The 19,514-nt window shown below is 38.1% G+C and overlaps 1 protein-coding gene across 4 annotated transcripts in view; it reads left to right on the forward strand.

Annotated features, from left to right (window-relative positions):
- Positions 1–19,514, forward strand: part of SVEP1 (sushi, von Willebrand factor type A, EGF and pentraxin domain containing 1) — a 238,977-nt gene that overhangs the window by 29,695 nt on the left and 189,768 nt on the right. For all 4 annotated transcript variants that reach the window (XM_072154359.1, XM_072154368.1, XM_072154377.1 and 1 more), the window contains exons 2-3: positions 2,565–2,820; positions 3,661–3,837. In XM_072154359.1, coding sequence (XP_072010460.1) covers positions 2,565–2,820; positions 3,661–3,837 — 433 coding nt within the window. The remainder of the gene's footprint in view (positions 1–2,564; positions 2,821–3,660; positions 3,838–19,514) is intronic.

Raw genomic sequence — 19,514 nt, forward strand, 5'->3', positions numbered from 1 at the left:
TCAGTGATTCCATTATGTCCATTATGTGTATAGAAGAATCCATGTATAAGTACCAGGGCTGTATTGCTTTTATTACACAGTAAAAAATTCTCATCTACTATGTTTTCATTTTTAAGACCACCCACGTTACGATGAGAAAATATATTATGCCAAAATTTAATTGTAGATACTCGCAATAGTATTCTCATCTCACTGTTCTGGTCTAGGCATATTCAGTGCTGAAGTGCTAAGTTATCGGAACAGCTGCTGTGATGAGAATCCCTGTGATCTTTAGTGGATGTCCAAGACACTGTAGACTTATGAACTGCTTTTGAACATCTTTCATGAGTAAAAATGATAAAATAATATTATTATAGACGTGGGTGATATGTGAAGGTTAACAGATGCAACCTCATCGTGAAAAAAATGAAAGTTGAGTCAGGGTTTATCCAAATAAGAAGATAAAAAGCAAGGCTGAGCAATTACGCACTGCACTCTATTAGTGTAATTGAAAATCAGCTACACGTGTACATCATATAGACCTCATGGAGGAGATATATCATACGCTGGCCAGCATAAAAAGAACGCCAGCTTTGCCCCGTCCACCAGTCACCGCACCCCACTTTGCCCCCGCCACTCCCATATGGCGTGGAGGTGACGTATTTGCAATTTTGAGACTGCATTGTTCAAGAATTTGCGATTATTCCACTGCTTCTACGCCACAAAAAGCTGTGATAAAACTATCCCTATGTATTTTGCTAATTTGGCTTCTGATTCCGCATTTGCAGATATTTATATGAGTTTATCAATTAACGCTGTTTACATGGAACACAAAACTTTCCAAAAATATTTTTGATAGTTAAACAAATAAAAAATTTAATTTGTTAAACCAAAACATACAGATAAATCTTAAAAAGTATCTGGTCCTCAATGTCTGTTCAAGCCTGTTTATGAGTTTTTCCTCAATCAATATTTATAACTTTTCCATATGATAATCAATAGCCACTAGTGGTACAGCCACCTACCAGTGGCTTACCTGGGGTTTTCGGTCCTCCACTGAGAAATCTGTCCCTGGGGTTGAGCAATCTGTCCCGGGAGTCGGGTTCCTGCCTCCTGGCAGGACCCAGATGTAATACACTGAGCATGTGCAGTGTATTGCACTGTGTAAGCTGTATAAGAGCTTGAACAAGTGATCAGAAGATCACGTGTTCAAGGTTACATGTCATTAAAAGTTAAAAAAAGTTAAAACACTAAATAAAGTTTTTTTTAATAAAATTAAATAATAAAAGAAATTAAAAGCCCCCCAAGCACCACAATTCCCTATACACAAGTAATGAAGTAGAAAAAACACTAAATCACCAAAAAACCCACTTATTAGGTATTGCCACGTCCGAAACAATCTGTACAATAAATTACAATCATAATAGGACCCGCGCGGTGGACGTGATAAAAAAAAAAATGTACATTTGTAAATTTTCTTTTCAAATTGCTTTAAAAAAATTGTTCTAAAAAGTGATCCAAAAAAGCTACAAGCATCAAAATGATACCACTGAAAAGAACAACTTATCACTCAAAAAATAAGTCCACAACCAAAAAATACTAAAGTTATGCCATCCAAAAGTAGGTTTTGATGATTTTCGTGAAAAGCAGAAAAAAATCCCACCTAAAGTTATAAGCCTCCTAACATCCTAAAAAAAAGAAAGGATGTTTGAAAAATGATTCAAATTAAAGAATGGTTGGTGATATGACCAACTTTCCAAAAAGTAGAAAATTTTGAATTTGGAAAGCATCATTTTTTTCAAAATTTTTGACAAATTGCCATTTATTTAATAAATAAATACTAAAAATATTGCTAAAATTTCTCAACCAACGTGAAGTACAATGTGTCTCAAAAATATCTCAAAATCAACTGTATATGTTAAAGTGTTTCAAAGTTATGACAACTTAAAGTGACACATGTCAGATTTTGAAAAAGGGGCCGTGTCAGGAAGCTGCAAAATGGCCAAGTTGTTAAGGGGTTAATGGACAGCAATAACCTTAAAGTATATTTCTTTTGTTCATGAATTGTCTAGAGCAGTCAATAAAGATGTAAGTTCTACTTTTCAATTCAGTTGCTGTTCATTGTAGTCTGACAGCTGGGACCCGACCCCTATCATTTTCTAAAACATGGAATTTGTTTGCCCTGCGGAAGCAAGTAAAATTTCTATGGTTTTCTAGAAGATAGCTAAGGAAAGCACTTGGAAATCTCATGAATTTCAATTGAGAATGAACAAACAGATGGTGGTTCCACTTGTTGGATCTCCACCAATCTGCAAGATAAGTATAAATCCTAAATAGGATGAGGTCAGGGCAGGTGGAGTTTTAACGTAATCCAGGGACAGGTAGTAAGTCATGGTAGGCATCACAGAACAGTAGGCAGGGCGATCTGGAGACTCTACAGAGATAAGGTAGAATGGTAATATTTATATTTGCTTTCTGTGTTTAATCATACCTGGTTTTAGCTTGCATTTCATAAAGTAAAAAACTGAACCAATAACTGGATCTATGAGGGACATATATACTAAATATGTTTTTATCTTTTACAGCAAATACTCAGGCACTCACGTGGTGATTCGACTAAGGTGATCTTTCTTATCACGGATGGGTATTCTAATGGTGGAGACCCAAGACCTGTTGCGGCAGCTCTTCGAGATCTTGGAGTGGAGATCTTTACAGTTGGAATATGGCAAGGCAATATTCGGGAGCTTCATGATATGGCATCTCAGCCCAAAGAAGAGCACTGTTACCTGTTACATAGCTTTGCTGAGTTTGAAGCACTAGCTCGGCGTGCATTACACGAAGGTATGTTAATGAGCATGATGACCATATTTTTTAAAAAAAAGATCATTTTAATTATTTTAATCTATACTAAAGAGGCAATTCTTATTTTGGTATTATACTTAGTACACGGTTTATTATACTTTGTACTAGTTTAGTTTATGCTTGGAATGCCTTTAGAATATAGTGTGATTTTAACAAAAACTATTACAAACCCATTAAATGGCTTAATTAAGTTAGCCCACAATTATATGTCACACTGTATGCATTACAGCAGTCATTCTAGGTAGGTACGTATGGTCTTCTGGAATATGTGCCAAATCAGATCAGATCTGGAAAATACCATATTTAATAAAGTTTCTAAGTTCTATAATCTACATTTAAGAGTTGTATATAGTATGTAGTCAGATTCCAGATTGTATAACTCCAAAGCAGGAATTTTAGAAGATGTAGCATAACAGTATCCACAGGACTTTATTATCCTGGTAGCTGGACAGCTGGTAGCTGGACTTTCATGTCTCCTGTTAGTTGAGACTTCAGAAAGAAGAGAACAGTTGTGGCTGATGTCTTTTCATTACAGTGTGAGTTAAAGGTTAAAGAGTGAACAATGCAATTACATAAAGATGGAAGACATACGCAAGTTTTAGTAGAAAAGTTGATAATATCCCTGGAAAAAAGCTGTTGTTCTCTTTCCAGTCGTAATTTAAATGGACGTCTTATCAATAGTTGTTTCCCTTGTATCTGGGTCAATAGAGAGCAACAATTTAACATTTGCTAATTAGACTTTGCTGGATCTTATCGCACAGAGCTGGGAATAGAAGTGAAAACCAGTAATGTATGTTATTTTAATTCCCGTATTTACAGATTTGCCTTCCGGGAGTTACATTCAGGAGGACATTTCTCATTGCTCTTATCTTTGCGATGCTGGGAAAGACTGTTGTGATGTCATGGCAAGCTGCAAGTGTGGTACGCACACCGGCCAATATGAATGTATTTGTGAAAAAGGATACTATGGTAAAGGGCTACAATATGAGTGTACAGGTAAGATATACTAGTAACTGAGATTCCACTAATCTAGCCTGTTCTAATTAGGAAATCTGATAATCTTGTACCAAAATACAATATTTATAATACAACTACAAGTTTTAACAATATATTTAGTACTTAATAACTGTACAAGCATTTAATATAGTAATACCATGATTGTTATAAGTTAGACCATGTAATCTCTTCTTTCCTAGATATTATTGAAAAGTAAAAGCTGTTAGGAACCCCAGAAATTCAGCCCAAAATTCAGTACTGCAGAACATTGTTCGCTGTAGTTTGTATTGTTCTAAACCTTGTATGGTATCTACTGTACATCAGCACATAAATTAAACATGGTCATTTCAGAGCATGGGTATCAACGGCTAAGTATTATTAGCAAAATGTGTGTAAAGCAAAACTTTACTGGATATTAGACCTGATGTAATGTGTTCTGTGGAGTAACAAATAGGTTTCTCCATCTGAAAGTTGACTCTGTGATTGGAAAATTCCACTAGAAAGTTACTTAGCTGACTGCATAGTGCCAATTTTAAATTCAGGGGTTAGACTAAGCCTTTGAGTTGCAGTGGAAGAAAATTTTAATCCATTAGCAAAGCGAGGACAATTGTGTGCATCCAACTTCGTGGAAACAGTTTGGCCAATTTGAAACAGTAAATTAATTAAAAGTAGTGTTGAGTGAAACCTGAACCATTAGTAGTTCAGGTCCAGATCCGCCTCAACCCCCATGCACAACCCCCTGTAATACCCCCTTAAAAACCTGTTTGAAATCAATAACCAGATATCCTATTAAACCTTTCTAGTCTGGTCACCAGCACCCCCACTAATCAGCTAACATCTACAGCTGTAGCTTCCAGCACTCCATATTTTATGGAATCAGAAATGGTCAGGTCTGTATGCTTGTGGTGACTGATCTAATACGATCATAAAATGTATCACAGTAAATTAAGGTTATACATTTTGAGGAAATAAAGTAAAACCTAACTGGATAATGGTCATACATTCCTCATACACCTATATGTGTATACATATTAGTTTAGCAGAGACTAAACTTGATTCAAAAATAACACATATTTTACTACACTTTGGCTTTTCCAGTCCCTAATGTAAAAAAAAAAAAGTTTGTGAAACATGAAGGAATTTGCAGTTCTTATAACTAATATTCCTTTCAATGGTGTTAGAAAAAGGAGCTGGAAATAAATAAGTTAAAGAAAGAGCACATGTGAAAGAGAAAAGGAGGTAATAAAGTCTAATGCATGTTAGCTTAAGAAGTTGACTTTGCATTGTTGCACTAGAATGTGGAAGAAACCAATGAGGGAACATTGTCCTCGGCACTTGTATTCATTCATGGTACATGGTAATGGACTGTCAGATGGTTTTTATTGTCCCTTGTAATGATTTCCAGGTGTTTTGGCTTTTTCCTCTCAAGGTTAACTAATTATTTGTTAGGTCATGCTAAATTTTTACTTTTATGTAAAAGCCAATGGCATGTGAATGTGATATGTTTGATACGGGCAGGTTCTTGTATCTTGTGTCTTTGGACATATGTTGTTCCAAACATACATTAGGAAGGAAATTACCTAAATGGAAATGCAATGGAAACAAATGCAAAAACCTCACAAAATCTGCCACAAGTACTTTACACCTTTTTTGTGCTGTGCAGTAAAAATTCATTACTTGAGTTATAAGTTATAAAGTTAAGTTATAAAGAACATCTTTAAGTTGTTATAATGTTATATTTATAAGTTACATAAATTGCTTACCTAATTTTGTATAAAAGAAAGGTTTAGTTCACATCCAACACAAAACCACAGCTGCTAGTTTTTAATGAGACCCAGAGGATTTTTAAAGTGTCACTATCTTCTTCGTGTAACTGGGGCTGATGTGCTATTCCTAGTAACAGCAATAAAGAAAAGTAAACTATTTGTTAAAATACCCCTCAAAGATCTTTGACCTTATGGGGGGGTACAATCTGTAAAATAAATAAAAAATAAGATAATGCTCCCAATAACACTGACCACAAATTTATCACATTCAAATAACAAAAAAATATGTTACCAATGTATAAAAATGACTCTGCTGGAAGAAAAAAAAGTGTATTTCAGTAAAATTAATAAATAAAAAAAACATATGTTTTTCCTCGTTTTGCCATTTTTTTCTGGATATTATAAAAAAAAATTAAATTTTATGTATTACCAAAAATATGAACTTGTGTAGCCTGTCTATTAAATAAATTGCCTGGAATTGAACTCAGTTTAATGAGTGAGTTAAATGGATGTTGATATGCTAAAATATTGATTTTCTATATTTATCGTCTCATGTGCTATAATTGTGGTGATATGCAGCTGGCTCTTTTACTATAATGCACTCATGGGAAGAATTGAGCCAAGAAGCTAGCACCATGGATTCTCTTGAACTTCCTTTGCAGATTTTTGGGTTGGCATTTTGTAGTCTTGCATCTAATATTGGGAAGTTACTTGAAAGAATTTACCATACGGTAGGGGCATATACAGTTTTTATAAGGAGTCTCCTGGTCACATTAGCAGCCTTAAATTACTGTGACATACTAAATATGTAAACCATACAGTACGTCAGGATATAGCCAGTGTCCATAGCATCTATCTTTTTATTGGGTGTAAAATAACTTCACAGATTTTGATGGTCGATCGCCTGAATAATCCTTTTATATTCCTGTGATTGCCATTTCCTGCATACATTGTCTACATGAATATATTAACTTGTCATCTTGTCATACTTCAATATTTTTGTACCGTATGGAATTCGAGTTCTAGTAAGATCAAATCCAGAGTAATGTTTGCCCATTGTAGTTTGGACCATGACTAATGCATTTGTAGCACATTGAAAAATAGATGGTCATTATTCAAGTTTCGGTTTTTATTATTATTACACACTTTCCGGATACTTTCAGCTTTAAGTATCTGGAAAAGTAGTCTTGTGTGACTAACTGACCTTCCAATGATTAATTGTATCAGTAATTCCTTAAATGAAAGTAATTAATTTTACCATAGTGTTTCATCTGTTAATACATACAGATGTTCTCTAAGTTTCTTTTGACACATAATCTACCATGGAGTAGCACAAGAAGATCATCTTTGCAATAAAAAAACATAATCTTTTCCAAAAATATTGAAACATATATTTACATACAATTTAAGTCAACACTAAGACTATAAGAATGTCTGGAATATTTACACCAATTGAACCTGTATTGCAATAAGAAACTAAAAATTGTATTAGAAAGTGAATTGAAAGGTCATACATTTCTCAAAAGGATATCAATGAAAACGAAAGTTTGGCCCACAAAATCGACACAATAACTCACCAAAGTATAAACTTTTAACACTATTTTGTAAATTACCAGTACAGATGATAATGGTAAACTTTATTATAGAAATATGCTCATTTGTTCATCTTTTTTCCCTACCTTTCTTCCTTATTTAAGAACTTTCTGTAAATCAACTCAGACTCTCCATACACAACTGATAACTGATCAGTTAAGAACCTCATAATGTTCCTAATCACATTACTCTTTACAGACATTCTCTGGGCAGTCTAATCACTTCAGAGAGATGAATTATCAAGGGAGATATGCTCTATGTGTGGAAATAGTTAAATGGGTTGTCCAGGCTTTGCAAATCTATATAACCAGCCTGGGAGAGCTGTAAAAACAATAAAATATGTCCTCTGGCACTCTCTTTGTGGCACACTGCCACCACTATTTGTTTACAGAGGCAGGCATGCCTATCCGTGCACTGCTGTGTGTCTGGATGGGAGTGTTTGTCTCTGTAAACAAACAGGGGCATGGCACTGATGGGCAGTGGTGTGCGACAAAGGGAGCACCAGAGGAGATAATCATATTTTTTTTAATTTATTTTACAACTTCCCCAGCCAGTTATATAGTTTATGCAAAATCCGAACAACCCCTTTAACCTCTTTAATTAAAGGAAACCTACGATCAGAAGTAGATCTGATTGTAGATTCCTCCCGCCTGCCTCGACCATAATCTGTAATTTAATATTGCTGGAACCTAACCTAATTTATTGAAAACTTAATAGTAAAATTTTTATTAAATGGGGCGTGGAGTAGCCTTAGCTCCCAGTGCCCGGCCAGGCTAGAACACACCCCAGAAGCCTTTGCAGTTAATTTACATATTACTAAAATAAAGTTGGGTTAAATACCAGGATTATTTAATTACAGATTTGGGCAGAGACAGGCAGGATGAATCTACCATCAGATCTACAATATATTCCTCATGTTAACTTTCCTCCAGCAAAAGAGCAGAAACAAGACAAATATAAGCTGCATTGAAGTATATTATAAAACGTACTTATCATTTCTGCAATAAAAAAATAGCTTCAAAGTTTTAGTTACTCTTAAACATGTTAGAATGTGTCATATAAAGGGAATATGTCATTTGGACCTCCTAATAAAAGCTGTAAATACAAAGTTGTAAGAAAATGTTGCAGCAGCGCTGTTCCCCCCAATTTGGCATTTTTTTTTACAGATTCCCAGTACATTGAAGGGAATATTAAATAGTCTCAAAAGAAAATTCAACTTGTCCACCAGATAGCAAGGCCTTATTCGTTCTGTAAAAAGAAAGTAATATGGCTCAAACATGATGGCTACAGGAATGCAAGGTGCAAACATAGAAAAAAGGGGTTAATTTCAATGCATTTCAATGCAGGGCCAGCAATATACACTCACTGGGCAGTTAATTAGGTACACCATGCTAGTAACGGGTTGGACCCCCTTTTGCCTTCAGAACTGCCTCAATTCTTCGTGGCATAGATTCAACAAGGTGCTGGAAGCATTCCTCAGAGATTTTGGTCCATATTGACATGATGGCATCACACAGATTTGTCGGCTGCACATCCATGATGCGAATCTCCCATTCCACCACATCCCAAAGATGCTCTTTTGGATTGAGATCTGGTGACTGTGGAGGCCATTTGAGTACAGTGAACTCATTGTCATGTTCAAGAAACCAGTCTGAGATGATTCCAGCTTTATGACATGGTGCATTATCCTGCTGAAAGTAGCCATCAGATGTTGGGTACATTGTGGTCATAAAGGGATGGACATGGTCAGCAACAATACTCAGGTAGGCTGTGGCGTTGCAACAATGCTCCATTGGTACCAAGGGGCCCAAAGAGTGCCAAGAAAATATTCCCCACACCATGACACCACCACCACCAGCCTGAACCGTTGATACAAGGCAGGATGGATCCATGCTTTCATGTTGTTGACGCCAAATTCTGACCCTACCATCCGAATGTCGCAGCAGAAATCTAGACTCATCAGACCAGGCAACGTTTTTCCAATCTTCTACTGTCCAATTTCGATAAGCTTGTGCAAATTGTAGCCTCAGTTTCCTGTTCTTAGCTTAAAGGAGTGGCACCCGGTGTGGTCTTTTGCTGCTGTAGCCCATCTGCCTCAAAGTTCGACGTACTGTGCGTTCAGAGATGCTCTTCTGCCTACCTTGGTTGTAACGGGTGGCGATTTGAGTCACTGTTGCCTTTCTATCAGCTCGAACCAGTCTGCCCATTCTCCTCTGACCTCTGGCATCAACAAGGCATTTCCGCCCACAGAACTGCCGCTCACTGGACCATTCTCTGTAAAACCTAATGGTTGTGCGTGAAAATCCCAGTAGATCAGCAGTTTCTGAAATACTCAGACCAGCCCTTCTGGCACCAACAACCATCAAAGGCACTCAAATCACCTTTCTTCCCCATACTGATGCTCGGTTTGAACTGCAGGAAATTGTCTTGACCATTTCTACATGCCTAAATTCACTGAGTTGCCGCCATGTGATTGGCTGATTAGAAATTAAGTGTTAACGAGCAGTTGGACAGGTGTACCTAATAAGTTGGCCAGTGAGTGTAGGGCGGCAAACTGGGCATTTGCCCAGCACCCCCTGAAAGAGGGAGAATATCTTCTTTCAAATGAATATAAAAATGGGTTTCAGGGTGTCAGGGAATCTGAGATACTCACCTTTAAATTCAGAATTTCGGATGTGATTTTATATATAAAAATCACTCCTTACGACACTTTAACAGTTAATATCTCCGAAATAAAAATGTAATTCATTTTAAAGCTGTAAATTGAGATTCTAGGTGTCACTGAGCCAGAGATATAGCCCTCTGAACTGTACACCCCTTCCAGATTCTTAGCCATCAGGCTACAGGGAGAATTTGGAGGATAATGTAAATATTGTCTTTATATGTTACTAAATTTTGATAAGGGATAATATCATCAAATGTTCATGTTTTTAACCCTCTTCTATCCAGAACAATCTAAGAACACACTTGCCCTCTGATTGCCTTTTATTTTGGGATGGGTTTATTTTCGTAAATTGGTCGATATGATGAACTTTCAATCCTCTTCGCCTAACGTGTCTATTATTTATACATATGTTATGAAGTTCTCACTCAAATTCTTATGAACCGCGGAGGGTTCTGTTATAACACAGCTAGTACAATGGTGCACATCTAAAAGTGACTTTTATTGTCACGTTAGTATACTTTATGGATATAAAGTTATTTATTTGGGTTACCATTGCGTAAGGGAGAATATAATGATAGAGATGTGTGACGCTCAGAGCAATTTTCTGCAAAAAATGTTTGCCACCCCCTGTAGATTTAATGTTCCCTTTGCTGCATATTTTGGTGAATATACACAGGTGTGATATGTATGAATTCTTCACATCTTACTGTTTTATATACCGTATATACTTGAGTATAAAATGAGTTTTTCAGCACAAATTCATCTTTTATATATATCATCCATCTCCCTATCACCTGTCTTTTTCCTATATTACAATTACTTACCTACTAAGTGTTATTATTGCGCAGGGCTAAAGGAGCCTCTTACTGACTGTGACTGTTCACAAAATAGTTTTATTTTGGGGCCCCACTTTTAGTTTTGCCCAGGGCCCCACTTTGTCTAAAACTGGCCCTGTTTCAGTGGTAAAGTGTAGCATTTTCTGCAAATCCATGAAACTAGAAAGTAATATTCCAAAAACATACAAAAACTTTCTATAGTATGAGTCATAGATAAGAAACTAGTTTCCTGAGTATGCATGCTGAATCCAGATGATAGGGGGCTGGCTGTTTAAGGCAAGCAGATGGATTCTGTAAATTTGTAACAATTTACAAAGAGGTAACATGCAGGTAACATGCTATGTTTGCATGAATAATATTAATAGGTTAAAATTATAATGTATTTTTTTTCCTTGATGCCCCTTCTTTTGTGCAATCCAAATCCCATGTGACCTTGGAAAGATATAACTCCCCTGGTTTATGGGAAATACTGGGCTTATGTTCAACTCTGGGAAGTGTGTGAGTTGTGTACTGTTCCTTTCTGTTATGGAACATTGTTATGTAATAGCTTCTTTAGCTTCTTCCTAAATATAACTATGACTTGGCTTCAACCTGAACCCTTTGTGCTATTTGGCAGATAAGCATTTTGCAACACACGGATTGAAGTCATTAATATCAGCAAGCTATTGAGCAACAGCAAATAATACCAAATATGTCTCTAGATATCGTTTTTCTGGCCCGTTACTTTGCTAATTCCAAAGAAAACAGTGAGTTCAAAGATGGTTTGAGATAATAAGAGAAACATTTTCATCTGCCAACACTTGGTACATGAAATCATTATTTATTATAACTTGACTGGGCACTTAGCCATGTCTTGTAGTCTACCTGTGCCTCAATCTACCATAAAGCGGTCAAAGTATCATTTACTTTTAGATATATCACTGATGTTATATTTTCAATCAATGAGTGATGCAAACTGCAACATGAGCAATTATCGGTAACAATCGCATCTCTATGTCAGGTTATTATTGCTGATCAGAAAAAACAGTGAATGTTGACTGGAAACAGTATAAGTTAGATAATTACTACTTTTTTTTTACTATTTTATAACATTATATGGCTGAACAACTCCCTTTAACCACCCTTCAATTAAGTGTTTGATGTAAAAACTCTTCCATCTGATTAACTACTATAATTAGAGGTTAACAAATAAACTTATTCCTGTAAGAGCAGTCTACCTACACATCAAGTGTCTTTTGATACAATGAAAACATACATGGCTCAGGCCTCAGAAAGACACCTCCTGAGGACCAGTCTACAAACAACTGATGACACACTATACATCTGTATGACAATTGTATACAAATACAAATTCTGATTTGTTTGCAAAGAAGGCACAATCCCTAAGACCGAAATAACACAAAAATGTGACCTCACATACATTTCCTCCTCTTGGCTTAACATGTGTGATGGTAGTTGACCAGCTTTTTGAAAAATATTTGGTTATATCATGTTTTTTCATGATATATTTGACCCTTTAACTAATATGAGTTATCATGAGGGTGGACACATCCATTTCAGAAAGATAGCGGAAATTAACAAAATAGAGAGAGAGAGACAATTATAATCCTTTGAAGTGTAGGTCATATGATATCCAGAAATTTCCAAAAAAGCCAAGGTGGCAGTCAGTACAGTCTTCTATAAGGCACCTGGGAACTCAATGACAAAGATCATATAATGGAAATATATGCCAAATTTGCTAGGTTATCTGGTGTAAGTATAAATTGGGACACATCATTCGGATTTAAGAGTAGTTGATTCATTTATGTATCTGTGGATTTCTTTCTCTAGTAATATCTATTATGTTATATCCCTAAATGTGAACCCTTTCTTGAAGGACTTGAGGAATAGCGTTAAGAGCTGGAATCATCTATCACATTTTAGGCCATTTAGAATTGCCCTCATTAATATAATTGTTATCTCACATTTCCTACATATGTTAGGCAATTCCCAAATATGGCTGTCCAAGAAAATATTCCAAAGTATTGACTTAAATCCACTAATATGGAAGGTTAAAAAAATTTGAATTAAATATAGTACGTTATCTCTCCCCATTAAAGTCGGGGCAGTTAATCTAGAGGGGCCCAGATTTGTTGATTTGTTGATCAGATTTGTTGATTCTTCATTACACTATAAGTCAACAGCATTTTTTTTGCTAAGTTGAACGAAATTGTAAATAACACTCATTAGCTTTATATTTTAAGGACCCATTTGTATAAGAATTATGCTTATTCCTGAAATACCCCTTTAAGTGTCACCATCCAGGACTTCAGAAGTTAACACCGGTGATCAGTGCCAGCATAATGCAGCTAACACCCGCTGTGTATGGAGCGGGTTCTTGTTGTTAAAGTTAAAAAAAAAAGATTGAGATGAAACTAGACAAAAGGGTAAAATCAAACCAACCCACTAGTAAAACACATGAAAATGTCAGCAAAATTTATATCTATCTTTTGATCATACTGATACTAAGAAAAATATCAGAATCTCAAATACAGAAGGATGGTGGAAACGAACATTACATGTAATATAATGTCTATAAACAGTCTTATTCCCCATGATGCTGAACTATTTACTTACCATATTTTTCGGACTATAAGGCGCACAAAAAATCCTTTGATTTTCTCAGAAATCAAAGGTGCGCCTTATAGTTCAGTGCGCCATATATATGAACTGTACTTACAGATAACAGCTGCCTTGAACTGTGCACAGGTCTGCCACCTGCTGGTCATTCATCCTTATAATCAGGTGCGCCTTATAATTCGGTGCGCTTTATATATGAACCTAAACATTTTAGCAGGCATTTATTGATGGTGCGCCTTATAGTCCGAAAAATGTTTGTTGAAAGATGAAGTATGCTTTAAGGGGGTTTTCAGAATTATTTATATGACTAACATCCACAGCATTCACAATCAGACCAATAATCATGTGTTCTTGGTGCCACTCTATCAAATCTGAACAGAAAACACAGCTTAAAGTAATGCTCATGAAAGGTTACGGCTAGAGATGGGAGAATTGATTCTAATGCATTGGAATTTGTTTAGAATTTCAGGAAAACTTTGATTCGTCATGAATCCGAAGTTTACGGTGATTCGTGGGAATGAATTACAATTTTTTTTATTTTCCCCCTTTATTAGCAAAATGGCAATGTGATACATGGGGCAGAGAACTCCGGGAAGAAGAAAGAACATGGTAGTACTTGTGCTGCCCACTGGCAAATGTTATGCAGGTTAATGATGTTCATAATTTGTCCATTATGTAACAGAGGTTTGTTTGCAGGCGCCATCTAATGGCCAAAGTTAATAATTACTTACATTCTGTTTTCCCCACCCACTAGCAGCTACAAAGGATTGTGGGTAGGAGAAGGGCAGTTCCCTTCATGTCTACACAGAGAGAAGACCTATATTCATCCATCTTAGCCCTTGTTGTAGTATAGCCGGTAAGGAGACTGTCTATAAGAATCTATAGCTACTAGCAGTTATAGGACCACTCTGTATAAAGTCTCTTATATGATGTAATGTATAGATCTGTAATTGCACTGTAATTGCACAGATAGGCCCAACCTCATGGTCGGCCATGTTTGGTCCCAGACTGTATATGTATCAGCTTATTTCTTGTTATATGCTAATGTAATGTATGTAACATGCTCCTGTTATATTATTGTACTATTCTAATAGATTGTACATTCCTGTTTTTCTTCAGTTTCACCCTAATCCTACATCAGTTTAATAAAGCTACGGACTTTGAACCAGTCTCATTTGTTGAACTGTAGGAAGGCGTTTAACTGCCTGTCGAGCTCCGCATAGACCCTGGGGGTACGTGAAGTGGGGGCAGGACAGTGAAACGGCTGCTGGAAACAAGCGGGAAAGATTTAGACTACACAGAGGTCTGCTACTGTCTACGCAGTCACCTGCAAACAGGCAACACAGCAATCTCTAAACGGTCAAAGCATGTCACAAAGCCAAGTGTCTTCTATCAAGACAAGATCACGGGCCAGTTCCTCAAAAGCATCTACCACTAGCAATGCAGCCGCCATCGCCCGCGCAAAAGCGGAAGCAGCGCGGACACGGGCTACCTTTGCTGAACAAGAGATGCAGTTGAAATTACAACAAGCCTCCTTAGAAGCAGAGAGGGCACGACAACAAGCCTCCTTAGAAGCAGAGAGGGCACGACAAAAGGCTTCCTTAGAAGCAGAACAGGCTTCTCTAGACTTAGAAAGAGCGCGCCTGGAAGCAACACTTGAGAAGCTGACAATTGAGAGGGAAGCCGCAGCTGCCATGGCGGAAGCAGAAGTCTTAGAGGCAGCCGCGTTCTCCCACAGCGAGAGCAGCAGACACAGTAGCATGCCTGATCTGGAACAAGAACCCCAGGATACACTAGAACGCACTTCAGAATATGTCCTTCAACATCCTGCGTGTACTCCTCAGACTACACATGAAACAAAGGTTACCAACTGCGAGTCAAGTCCAAGACATCATATTTTGCGTCAAGAAGCGGACCTCAGACCACAGTTCTGCAAGCAAGAGAATGACACAGCTCAAGTCAACTTCCCTGCCTACCAGAGAACCCAAGCTTCACCCCAACATCCAGGAAGTTACTACACTCCCAGACAGTGTGGCACTGTGAAACCCAAAGAAGAGACTTCTGACAGGTATGGCTACACACCACACTCTCACCAAGGCAACCATTTGCCAACCTGTCTCAGCACAAACCAAGCCACAATAGACTTTGCTAAGTTCTTTGCTCGACGTGAGCTTGTCACCAAAGGACTTGTAAAGTTCAATGATCGCCCTGAGAACTATAGGGCTTGGCGATCCTCATTCCAGAGCCTAATAAGAGACTTAGACCTGTCTTCTAGGGAAGAGCTAGATCTACTGGTGAAATGGCTTGGAGATGAATCTGCTGAGCATGCTAAGAGGATCAGAGCCATTAACATAAACTATCCAGAAACAGGCTTAAAGATGATCTGGGATAGACTTGATGAGTGTTATGGCTCAGCAGAGGTTATAGAAAATTCATTATTCAAAAGAATTGATGACTTCCCTAGAATAGCTAGCAAGGGCTACCAAAAACTTAGGGAACTAAGTGATCTGTTAACTGAACTACAGGTTGCCAAAGCAGAAGGAGATTTAATGGGACTTGCATTTCTTGACACAGCCAGAGGTGTCAACCCTATAGTGCAAAAACTTCCTCACAACCTACAAGAGAAGTGGGTCAATCATGGTTTCAAGTACAAGGAAATCCATGATGTACAGTTTCCACCCTTCAGTGTATTTGTGGAATTTATTACTCAGCAAGCAAAAATCAGAAATGATCCCAGTTTCGATTTTACTCTATCCTGTGCCACTCCATCTGGTCTTAAACAACATAAAACTCCGGTAGCAGTTCACAAAACTAATGTTTCTTCTAAAAGTAATTCTTACAGGCCTTCAAGCTCCTCCCACCAGGATGGAAGATCTACGGACCCAAGTAAGCAGTGTCCCCTGCACAAGAAGCCACATTCCCTACTGAAATGCAGAGGCTTCAGAGAGAAGTCCATGGAGGACCGCAAAGCTTTCCTCAGGGAGAACAAAATCTGTTACAAGTGCTGCTTAGCAACATCACACTTCGCAAAGGACTGTAAGGTCAGTGTTAAATGTACAGAATGTGACAGCACAGATCACAACTCAGCTTTACACCCTGGGCCACCACCGTGGGCCTTGTCTCATATAGAAAGTGGCCAGGAACAAGGTGGAGAGGAGGGAAATACTGAAACAGAGACACCAGATGTTACTTCTCAATGCACTGAGGTCTGCAAAGGACTTGTAGGTGGCAGGTCCTGCTCAAAAATCTGTCTTGTCAGAGTTTACCCAACGGGCTGCAAAGACAAAGCCTTCAAAGTATATGCCATTCTTGATGACCAAAGTAATAAATCTCTGGCTAGATCTACTTTCTTTGACATTTTCAACATTAAGGGACCCAGCTCTCCCTACTCCCTAAAGACTTGTGCAGGCACTGTTGAGACGGCGGGGAGAAGAGCTACTGGGTACACAATAGAGTCTATAGATGGTCGCACCTGCCTGACTTTACCAACCATAATCGAGTGTAACCAGATCCCTGATAACAGGTCTGAAATCCCTACACCAGATGTTGCAAAACACCAACCCCATTTGAAGCATATAGCTCATCTCATACCAAAGTTAGATCCTCAAGCTCAGATAATTCTGCTCCTTGGAAGAGATATCTTGCAAGTTCACAAGCCTAGACATCAAATTAATGGTCCTCACAATGCTCCATTTGCCCAGAAACTTGACCTAGGGTGGGTGATTGTAGGTGATGTTTGTATAGGTGGTGTGCACAGACCCACTTCGGTGAACAACATGCTTACCAGCACATTAGAGAATGGACGCCCTTCTCTCTTTCAACCATGTTACAGTAACATCTTCATAAAAGAGCTTCCACACAGCATTCCTCTACCCTGTCATATCACTAGCAACCTTTGTGACAACCATACTTGTACTAGTGACCATGACCACTTAGGATGCACAGTCTTCCAGAGAACAAAGGAAGACAATCAACTGGCAATGTCCTTTGAGGATAGACTGTTCTTAGAAATAATGGAGCAAGGAATAGTTAAAGACGAATCAAATAGCTGGATAGCACCTCTTCCCTTCAGACCCAAAAGGCAGTGTTTGCCTAACAATCGAGAACAAGTCTATAAACGATTTGCTTCCCTTAGACGGAATCTTCAGAAAAAGCCTGATATGAAAGACCACTTCTTTACATTTATGGAAAGAGTATTTGAGAACTCCCATGCAGAGATAGCTCCAACCTTAAAGGATTCAGAGGAATGCTGGTATCTACCTATTTTTGGAGTTTACCACCCAAAGAAACCAGGACAGATAAGAGTAGTATTCGACTCTAGTGCCAAATTTGAGGGTGTTTCCTTAAATGATGTCCTACTGCCAGGTCCAGACCTCAACAACCGACTCCTTGGAGTGCTTCTCAGATTTCGCAGAGACTCTGTTGCATTTATGGCTGACATCCAACAAATGTTCCACTGCTTTCTTGTTAAAGAGGAACACCGAAATTTCCTTAGGTTCTTTTGGTTCAAGGACAACAACCCCTTGGAAGAACCCATCGAGTATCGCATGCGTGTGCACATCTTTGGTAACAGCCCTTCCCCATCAGTGGCTATATATGGACTTAAACATTCAGCCAGGGAGGGTGAGAAAGAATATGGTTCAGACGTTACACAGTTTGTCAAAAAGGACTTTTATGTGGATGACTGTTTAAAATCGCTACCTACAAATGAGTCTGCAATCAGTCTTCTTAAGAGAGCTCAAGAAATGCTCGCTAATTCAAACCTGAGACTCCATAAAATTGCCTCCAACAGCAAAAAATTGATGGAAGCATTTCCCTCTCATGATTACAGCAATGACTTAAAGGACTTAAGTACTGACACTTTTCCAATGCAACGTAGTCTTGGACTGCTCTGGGACTTAAAGTCTGACACCTTTACCTTCCAAGTCAGCGAGGAAGAGAAACCCTTTACTCGGAGAGGAGTACTATCTGCTATAAACAGCTTGTATGATCCTTTAGGGTTTGCAGCTCCTGTTACCATCCAAGGTAAAGCAATACTTAGAGATTTGACTCATGATGCCTCCGACTGGGATGAACAACTTCCCAATGAAAAGAAAGCACTGTGGGTAGAGTGGAAGGACTCTCTAACAAATCTCTCTCATCTACATGTTGCACGCTCATATGCCCCTGTACCATCTACACAGGTTCAGCTACAAAGACTTTATGTGTTTTCTGATGCTTCTATCAAAGCCATTGCAGCTGTGGCCTATCTTAAAACAGTAGATATTAAAGGACAATGTCATATAGGATTCGTCATGGGCAAAGCAAAACTTACACCACTTCCTGAGCACACTATACCGAGACTAGAACTTTGTGCTGCAGTATTAGCAGTTGAGCTAGCTGAGATGATCGCAACAGAGATGCATTTGGAGATAAAAGATGCTGTGTTTTACACAGACAGCAAGGTAGTCTTGGGATATATCTACAACGAAAGCCGACGCTTCTATGTGTATGTCAACAACAGGGTTCTACGAATCAGGAGGTCAACTTTGCCAAAACAGTGGCATTTTGTTCCTACTGATCAAAATCCTGCAGACCAAGCAACTAGATCTGTTGCTGCCAACCGCCTTAAAGACACTACATGGTTTACAGGTCCTGCCTTTCTATACAGCTCAGAACACGGCACTACGGATCTTAAAACATTTGAACTTGTAGATGCTGACAAGGATGCAGAAATCCGTCCCAAGGTGTCGACACTACACACAATGACTTCAGACAATTACCTTAAGTCTCACCGATTCAGCAGGTTCTCAACCTGGAAATCACTTGTTCGTGCCATCACTTTCTTAACCCACATAGCTCGTTCTTTCAAAAATACCAAGCTTGCTAATGTTAAGGAGTGTAAAGGCTGGCACCTCTGCAAAAATGTTCATGCAGTGACTGAACTAGATCAGTCAAAGAATGTAATCATTCGGACTGTCCAACATGAAGTTTATGCTAAAGAAATTGACAGTATCATTAATCACAGACCTATTCCTAAAGATAGTGTCTTAAAGAAACTTGATCCCTTCATTGATGCAGATGGCCTATTAAGGGTTGGAGGCCGCCTCAAGGAAGCAAAAATAGACTTTGAAGGAAAACATCCAATATTAATTCCTGGGCATCATCACATTTCCTATTTGCTTGTCCGACATTACCATGAACAGGTAAAACATCAGG

This window comes from Engystomops pustulosus, chromosome 1, assembly GCF_040894005.1.
Source record: "Engystomops pustulosus chromosome 1, aEngPut4.maternal, whole genome shotgun sequence".
Classification (NCBI taxonomy): domain Eukaryota; kingdom Metazoa; phylum Chordata; class Amphibia; order Anura; family Leptodactylidae; genus Engystomops; species Engystomops pustulosus.